Genomic DNA, 9470 nt, shown 5'->3' on the forward strand with positions numbered 1-9470 from the left:
AGTCTGTTGAGTGGCATAGTAAAAGGAGTGAGATTGAAATTGACGGGCCTACACTAAGTGGGTCAGTATCACATAAGAGGGGGGATCTGCGCTAGTTCCCAGTCCGCACCGAACGGCTCAGTCAGACCCAGTCGGTTCCAGGTGGAAGATGAAACTGGAATAAGTCAGCTCTGAATGTCCTGTTATCACAAGTCCTGTAGTATAATTATTTAACAGCTGTGAAGCCAATGTATCAGTTATGTACAATCTTCTACTCACCAGAATTGATATCACCATTTTCTTGATAGCTGATGGCTGGGGCTATGAAAATTATGCTAATGCTGTACACAACTGCCCAAAGTGCCCGGGTGCTCATTTGATCGGATTTGTGTAACAGGACACAGAAAATACCTGAAACTGAGGGAAACTTTTTGTTAAAATTAGTGTTTGTAAATACTTTTACAGTTAACAAAGCACCACCTACATTACTTGGGAAACAATAACTTGGCAATGCAATTCCAAACCTTGTTATGAAGCTGAATTTTCATAGGCTTAAGTGTGTTTAGATGGCAAAACATTGATATGTTTGATTAACAGAGAAAAACTTAGTCGTTGCAATCTTCTTGGGCAGTCCCTCAAGAGTCAAGGAGAACTTGCTTCTACTCAATTCAGAATCAGAATCAGGTTTATTATCACTGGCATGTGACATGAAAGTTGTTAACTTAATAGTAGCAATTCAATACATTATCTAGCAGAGAAAAAAATAAAAATAATAAGAAATAAACAAGTTAATTACGTATATTGAATAGATTAAAAACGTGCAAAAACAGAAATACTGTATATTAAAAAATGTGAGGTAGTGTCCAAAGATTCAATGTCCATTTAGGAATCAGATGGCAGAGAGGAAGAAGCTGTTCCTGAATCGCTGAGCGTGTGCCTTCAGCCTTCTGTACCTCCCACCTGATAGTAACAGTGAGAAAAGGACATGCCCTAGGTGCTGGGGTCCTTAATAACAGACACTGCCTTTCAGAGACACTGTTCCCCAAAGATGTCCTGGGTACTTTGTAGGCTAGTGCCCAAGATGGAGCTGACTAGATTTACAACCTTCTGCAGCTTCTTTTGGTCCTGTGCAGTAGCCCCTCCATACCAGACAGTGATGCAACCTGTCAGAATGCTCTCCATGGTACAACTATATAAGTTTTTGAGTATTTGTTGACATGCCAAATCTCTTCAAACTCCTTATAAAGTATAGCAGCTGTCTTGCCTTCTTTATAACTGCATCAATATGTTGGGACCAGGTTAGATCCTCAGAGATCTTGACACCCAGGAACTGGAAGCTGCTCACTCTCTCTACTTCTGATCCCTCTATGAGGATTGGTATGTGTTCCTTTGTCTTACCCTTCCTGAAGTCCACAATCAGCTCTTTTGGCTTACTGATGTCGAGTGCCAGGTTGTTGCTGCGGCACCACTGATAGTGAATTGTGAATCTCTTGAATTCTGGATGCCCAATGAGATTATTGTGAAATCTGCACCTTGCTGCATTTGGAACAGGAGTAGGGATGGTCCGTAGGTGATATGAGAGGTGGTGCACTCTTTCTGTCATTCCAACTAGACTTCTGCATGCTTACAACGAAGAGACTTGAGATAATCATTACTATCATTGACAATTCTTGTCATTTTTGATCTGATACACTCCAGGGAACCCATAAGGCAAAGAGGATGTTGGGCTTTTTTCAAGGCAGCATTGAAAATATCCCTAAAGAAATTCCCCAATCCTCCTGATAATCTCTTGTCATGTAGAAGCTTAAAGTGGTCCGTTTCGAGAGGATGGCTTTGAACATGCAAGCAAAGAGGTTTGGTAGCTGTAGAGGAGGTTTATGTCTTTAGCTGACCTTTTCATTGGATTTGAACGATTTTGTAGAATATTTGGAAGTACCTCACCAGTGCTTTGAAGCACCTGCTCTAAGTAGTCCATTTCCTTAATTCATCTCACAGGATATGGATCATTGCTGCTCTTAGACAACAAGCGCTGCACAAGGTTTGAGATCCTCGTCTTCTAATATTTTGGGAGATTTCAGGAGGCAGTTTTTTGAAAGGTGCAAAAATAACAGTTTTTCCATGGGACTTCAACTTCCCTCACATTGATTGGCACCTCCTTAGTGCAAACAGTTCAGATGGGGCAGGATTTGTTAGCTTCTTAAGGATTCCTGACTCAGTATGTAGACAGACCAACTAGCGAAGAGGCCATATTAGATCTGGTGGTAGACAATGAAGCAGGGTAGGTGCCAGTCCTCTCAGTAAGAGCACATGTCAGAGACAGCAACCACCACCTCCTCATCTTTACTATAACCCTGGGAGGGACAGGAGCAGATATTATGGGAAATTATTTATTTGGGATGCGGGAAATAATGATGCTATTAGATAGGAATTGGGGAGCATAAACTGGGAACAGATGTACTTGGGAAAATGCACAACAGAAATGCAGAGGTTGTTCAGGGAGCACTTGTAGGGAGTTTTTGGATAGGTCTGTCAGATTGATGCAGGGAAAGAAGAAATCATAGCTGACAAGAGATGTGGAACATCTAGTTAAGAGGAAGAAAAAAGCTTACTTAAGGTTCAATAAGCAAGGATTATACAGGCCTAGAAAGAGCTACAAGGTAGCCAGGAAGAAACTGAAGAATGGACTTCGGAGAGTTAGAAGGGGCCATGGGAAGGCCTCGGCGAGTAGGACTGAAGAAAACCCCAAGGCTTTCTACACATATGGATGACCAAAAGTAGGGGAGGTCCTTAATGAATACTTTGCTTCAATATTTTCCTGTGAGAGGGACCTTGACATTTGTGAGGACAGTGTAAAACAGGCTGATATGCTGGAACACGTCAACGTTAAGAAAGAGGACGTGCGGGAACATTCGAAAAGTATTAAAATAGATAAGTCGCTGAGGCCAGACGGGATACTACAAGAAGCGAGGAAAGAGCTGGCTGAACCTTTGGCAATGATCTTTGTATCCTCACTGGTCACAGGAGTAGGACCAGACTGGAGGGTGGCAAATGTTATTCTTTGTTCAAGAAAGGGAGTAGGGCTAAACCTCTGAATTATAGACCACTGAACCCTACATCAGTGATGGGCAAATTATTGGAGGTGATTCTTAGAGACAGCATTTATGAACATTTGGAGAAGTACAGTCTGATTACAGATAGTCAGCATGGCTTTGTGAGGGGCAGTTCATGCTTTACGAGCCTGATCGAATTATTTGAGGATGTGACAATGCACATTGATGAAGGTAGAGCAGTGGATGTGGTAGATATGGATTCTGGTAAGGCATGGACTCAGAAAGTCATGAGGCATGAGATTTAGGAGAAACTTGGCTGTGTATATACAAAATTGGCTTGTCCATAGAAGACAGGGTGGTTTAGATGAAGCCTATTCTACCTGTAAGTTGTTGACCAGTGACATTCCATAGGGATCTGTTCTGGGACCCCTGCACTACATGATTTTGCTTTAAATAACTTGGAAGAAGAAGCGGAATGGTGGGTTTGTAAGTTTACAGATGGTGTGAGGGTTGATGAGTTGTGGATAATGTAGAAGACTGTCGTAGGTTACTACGTGACATCAACAGGATGCAGCACCGGGCTGAGAAGTGGCAGATGGAGCTCACCAAGTGCGGTGATTTACTTTGGAAGGTCGAATTTTAATGCTAATAGCCGGATTCTTAGCGGTGTGAAGGAATACAGGGATCTTGGATCCAGGTCCACAGATACCACAAAGCTGTCACGCATGTGGTGTGTTGGCCCTCACTGGTCCAGGGATTGAGTTCAAGAGCCATGACATAATGCGTAGCTCTACAAAACCCTGGTTAGACCACACTTGGAATATTGTGTCCAGTTCTGGTCGGCTCATCAAAATGTGGAAGCTTTAGAGAGGATGCAGAGATTTACAAGGATGCTGCCTGGACTGGAGGGCAGGTCTAATAAAGAAAGAAAGGTTGAGCCAGTTAGGGCTTTTCTCCCTGGAGCGAAGGAAAATGAGAGGTGACTTGATAGTAGTGTACAAGATGATAACAGGCATGAACCGACTTTTTCCCAGGGCAGAAATAGCTAATATATGGGGACTTGACTTTAAGGTGATTGGTGGAAAGAATAGGGGTAGATTCAAGTTCTTTACACAGGGAGTGGTGGGTGTGCAGAATGCCTCATTGAGCCGGTGGCAGAGACATTAGGGCCATTTAAGAAACTCTTAGATAGGCACATGGATAGCAAAATGAAGGATTATGTAGGAGGGAAGGGTTATTTGATCTCCGAGTAGGTTAATATGTTGACATGTCATAATCAGCTGTAGGGCCTGTAATGTTCTGTTGTAATAACTTTTCCCTCAAATGGCCAAAGGCTGATTCAGGCACAGCTGAATGTGTTACTCCAAAAGTGTATAAAATGGTCTTACGGAGGACCTTTTGTTTTCTTTATTGCTCTTGTCTGAGGGTTTTGAGATCTGTAGTGCTGTGCAGCAAGGGCCAGCTAGTAGGAAGCTTTTGTTATGCAGATTTCAAGGCCTCAAGGCAGAGAGAGGCTTATTACAGGAGACCCAATAAACACCACATAGACTCTTCAGTGGTGTCAGGACAATTTGATTCAACTACACAAGGACCCAACTCATAGCTATGGCCACTTCCACACTAGGCCAGATAATTTTGAAACTACTGGTTTTGTGTAAAAATGTTAAGTGTCCACTCTGTGCATTAAAAAAAATGCCTGTCCACATTAAAAAGGATATTTGGGCAAATCTCCTCCTACTGCGCACGTGCAGGACACATCTACCAAAAACAAGCGACATGCTTGGTGTCGAATCTCACCGTGAAAGTGCGTGTTTGTGTAGTTACAGACTAGAAAAACTTAAAAGCCGGCAGCTGTTGGCTTTCGCGCAGGAGGACTTAAAAGTAAAAAAAAACAAATACTGGAGCGTACGGAGGCAACCGACAGGGAGTTCATGGACAGGTTGACCCGGCTGACGACGAACATTGAAAAACTGACTAACTCTGTTGCATTAATAAAGCACCTTGTTAAATGTATAAAACATGTCTGCATCAGTATTATCCTGTATCACACATCTATTGTCAGAGAAGTACTTGCATAAGTAGGTAAACCACCTTCATACGAGCAAGGACAGAAAATAGGGCAAAGTGAGTATAATACTTATTTATTCAGTAAGTTATGGGTCAAAGTATTTGGTGAGTACATTTCTAACTCTTCTGGCTTCAGTCTCGTTGCCGGCTGTTCTGAAATTGTTAGGTTGTGTTCAAGAAAACAATGAAATGTCGTGCTGCCGCCACCATCTGTTCCAGCACATCATGACAGCACTTTTAGATTTCTCCGGTTACCCCGTCCACACTACTCCAACCAATCCACCGTTTTCAAAATTACACACCCTGGAGAGTGTTTCTGAAATTTTCCGGTTTTGGGGGATGAAAACGCCGTTTTAGGGTGGACGAAGGGTAAAAAATGAAGAGAAAACGCTTTGGTTATGGATTTATCCGGTGTAGTGTGGACGTAGCCTATGATCCAAGGTCAGTGAGGTAATCAGCACTTTTGGAAGAAGCACTTCAAAAGAACTTCTCAAAAGGCCTGTCCTTGATGCCAAAATTATTGAGTCCATCTTACAGCAGCAGAGAGCAAGAATCTATCCTGATGTTGGGTGCTGTCTGTGTGGAGTTTGCACTTCTCACTGTGAACATGTAGGTTTCTTCTGGGTGACACCAAGTTACTGCATGTTCCAAATTCACATTGGTTATTAGGTAATAAATTGTCCCAAGAGGCAGAATCTGGGAATGGACGGTGGGTAAGTTCTTGAGAACACGAGAGAGAATTTTTGAAAATTGAGTTGGTAAAATTGGGTAGCTGATAGTTGTGGGTATTCTCTCTGACATTATTAAAGCAACATTGCTGTGCCAAAGAGGGTGAAAATTCCTTGTCAACTGAAAACAAATTCAAGCCTCTGAAATGGGCTGTGCCCCCACAGAAGTTCCAAAACTTCATAAATTCAGACACTCGGCTTCAACTGGAAGAAGCGTATCATATCAAAGAACCAGCAAGTTTCATATCATAAACATGACAAAATCTTCAGACGCTGGGAATACAAAGCAACCAAAACACACACACACACAAAATGCTGGAGGAACTCAGCAGGTCAGGCAGCATCTATGGGAAAGAATAAACAGCAACACCTCCGGACTGAGAAGGAAGGGGGAAGACGCCAGAATAAGGGTTGGGGTGGGCAAGGAGGCTTGCCAAGTGGGTGGGAAAGGTGAAGGGCTGGAGAAGGAATCTGATAGGAGAGGAGGGTGGACCATGGGAGAAGGGGACCCAGGGGGAAGTTATCGGCAGGTGAGGAGTGAAGAATGGAGGGGGAGGGGAGAAAAAATTTCCAGAAATCGACATTCATGCCATCAGGTTGGAGGCTGCCCGGTCGGAATATAAGGAGTTGCTCCTCCACCCTGAGGGTGCCTTCACCTTGGTACAAGAGGCCAAGGACTGCCAGGTGGTAACGAGAATGGTAACAGGAATTAAAATATTTGGCCACCGAGTTGTTCCGCTTTTGACGGATGGAACGGAGATTCCTACAAGCCGTGATTCTATTTTCTTAACTTCCCGCCGGATAGCAAGGGAGAGACATCTCAGAGAATAGAGAGGAAGGCGAGCTTAGCAAAGGGCAGGTGTTACTCAGTCAGTTTGCAACCTCAGTTCGAAGGTAGAACTGCCCACATAAAGGCCGATTTATCCGGTTAACGGGTAGTAAACACGACCAGGCTCCCCTCACACCGACACCCCGAGCCATATCCTTTCTCCCGGGACACTCACCGTCTCTCAGTCGGTCAAACACGGGTCGTTCATGTGACCCGCGCTGATGACTTAAGGCTCAGCTGTTCCCGTGGCGAATGCGCGATGGCCCGGCCCCCTCCTCTCGATGTCTAGCATCTGATTGTTTAAAACATTGTTTAAAAGTTTCTCCATCTCAGTGAGGATGCACCACAGCTAATTAACTTTTGCATTGATCGTTGTAAATAATTATTAAATACGAATAATGAAAACAATCACGCCTTCCAGTCGGGGAATTGAACCCCGTTCGCCCGCCTAGTAAGGCAGGGACATTAACCCGTGGCATCAGGGCCCACAAATAGTTAATTTAAAGTTTGATTATGTATGTTGATAACGTATTTTTAATCGACAACTTGCTCCCAGTTTTTACCATGTTTATTTTCTCTTTAACGCTATTTAACCAATTCTCGAAACAGACACTCAGTTCTTCGAACCATCACATTAAGAATTTGTAAGGGAGGCAGAAAAAAAACAATTCAAACGCGCCCGCTTTTTCCACAGCGGCCTCCGCTGCATTTTTTTTCGGTCCGCAATAAGGATTTCCCGGTGACCAACCATTTAAAATCTACCCCACATTCCCATTCTGACGCGTCGGCCCATGGTCTTCTCTACTGCCCCGGTGAGGTTTGGAGAATCAACACCACCTCATCTGGCTAGCCTCCAACTTCCGGCAATGTCTCACCCCTCTTACCTCTTCTCTTCAACTGCCTATCACCCTCATTTGGTGCTCCTCCTCCTTCCCTTGCCCCATGGACAACTGTCCTATCAGAGTCATCCTTCTTCAGCCTTTATCTTTTCCACCTATCACCACCACGCTTTTCATTTCGCCCTTCCCCACCTCCCTCCCTCCTCACCTGGCTTCCCCTATCACCTTCCAGCCTGTACTTCTACCTGTTCCCCCCTCCTTTTTCTGCCTTTTTTCACCTTCTTTTCCAGTCCTGATGAAAGTTTATCATACAAAGTTTGTTAGGGCATCATTATCAAATTTAATATGTATTTTAACTGATTCTGATAAGTGCGTATTTGACTTTCTGAAAAGCATTAAACTTTGTGATATTATTTGAGTTATTTTGGGGGGTGGTCCTGGAGGAATTCAACAGACTTACTGAGTTCCTCAAGCATTTTGTGTGTGTTGCTCCGGATTTCCAGCATTTGCAGACTTCCTCATGTTTAGTGCACACTACAGTATAGTACTTTCAGTCTCTTTGATTTGCTTCACACTCCAAAGCAGTAGGTGGCGGTAATGCACTTTATTATGGTGAATTAAACTTCGTAAGTCCTGATCTCGATTCTCAGCTCGAATCGTGAGCCTGGTCCTCTCCGTAGATGCTACCTGAACTGCTGAGTTCCTTCAGCAGCTTATGTGCGTAAATCTGAATTTCCAGCATCTACAGAATCTCCAGTGTCAAAGATGTTCTCAAAGTCGCCTTGAAAAGTACAATAGCCTTCTTTGCTGGATGGTCGGGCTGAAGCAGAAAGAGTTAGCCTCTATAGAAACAGGAACACTTGTTAAACAGTTGCATAAAACAAAGTTATCTCTCTTTTGTTGTACAAAAAGTAGCTATTGCATTGGCCGGGAATCGAACCCGGGCCTCCCGCGTGGCAGGCGAGAATTCTACCACTGAACCACCAATGCACACATTACTAGCCTCTTCAGAACAGTTTGAATAGTGGTTCACTGGTAGAATTGCAGTATGCACACATTACTAGCTTCTTCAGAACAGTTTGAATAGTGGTTCACTGGTAGAATTGCAGTACTACTTCTGGACCACCGATAGTAAGACATCTGTGTGTTGCTTGGATTTCCAGCATTTGCGGATATTCCCTTGTTTGTCACAGTTTAAGTTTGTTCCCTATTACAGACGAGCGAAGGTGATTCCCCCCACTCTAGGTCGGGTTACACCACACCCGAAGATTGGATATCTTTAAATCGTTTTTTTGCTATCTCACTTGTAATCTCTTAATGTGATGGTTCGAAGAATCGAGTGTCTGTTTTGAGATTTTGGCATCCGATGCGTGAATGGCGTTAAAAAGAATGGAATCTGATACAAAAATGGTAAATGCTGGGAATACTCATCTCTTTCCTCTCTTCCCCCTCCCTACCCAGAAATTATCAATAAAATATACACCATCAATATAAACCAGTGAATCATACTTTTTGTCAGCCTTCATGCTCGTGGATAGTGTCCTTGGCTTACTAGGCGGGCGACGGGATTCAATTCCCGACGGGTAATCGTGATTTTGTTCATAACTCCGTATTTAATAAATATTATATCAATGTAGATGACAAAGTTAAATAGCTGTAGTAGATTCTTACTGATCTAGATGGAGCAATATAAAAAAACAACCTGACGCTAGGCGCTATACTTGTGGGCGGTGGAGGTGTGGGGTTCGGGAGAAACGGTTTATTACGGAGCGGCTAAGCAATATTTTTGGAGACTGAAGAATTTTCCCAAATATTTTGAAATACATTGGCATGTTGTATATGTAATACATAAGACTGTGCGTGAGGGGTAAACTTATTCACATCACCTGTGAATAGTAATAAACTTTTCAGTATTCAAGATTGTTGATTGTCATTCATCAGCACCCAGGTGTAAGCAAGAAAGAAACGATTGTTACTC

General features: G+C 43.3%; 1 protein-coding gene and 1 non-coding gene across 4 annotated transcripts in view; both read right to left on the minus strand.

Moving 5' to 3' along the window:
- The window catches only part of LOC140726516 (transmembrane protein 144-like), a 60472-nt gene extending 52849 nt beyond the window's left edge, over nucleotides 1–7623 (minus strand). The window contains exons 1-3 of one of the 3 annotated variants that reach the window (XM_073043011.1): nucleotides 7538–7623; nucleotides 6829–6945; nucleotides 259–390 (exon numbers count right to left, since the gene is read on the minus strand). In XM_073043011.1, the coding sequence (XP_072899112.1) occupies nucleotides 259–355 (97 nt within the window). In that variant the 5' untranslated portion in view covers nucleotides 356–390; nucleotides 6829–6945; nucleotides 7538–7623. Of the gene's footprint in view, nucleotides 1–258; nucleotides 397–6828; nucleotides 6946–7216; nucleotides 7241–7537 lie in introns of those variants that run through there. The other 2 variants (XM_073043009.1, XM_073043010.1) reach the window with 2 other exon arrangements.
- Nucleotides 7624–8411: 788 nt separating this feature from the next.
- trnag-gcc (transfer RNA glycine (anticodon GCC)) lies at nucleotides 8412–8482 on the minus strand. The gene has a single exon. It is a non-coding gene; the product is annotated as a tRNA-Gly (tRNA).
- Between the last annotated feature and the right edge of the window lie 988 nt (nucleotides 8483–9470).

Source organism: Hemitrygon akajei, chromosome 4, assembly GCF_048418815.1.
Source record: "Hemitrygon akajei chromosome 4, sHemAka1.3, whole genome shotgun sequence".
Classification (NCBI taxonomy): Eukaryota; Metazoa; Chordata; class Chondrichthyes; order Myliobatiformes; family Dasyatidae; genus Hemitrygon; species Hemitrygon akajei.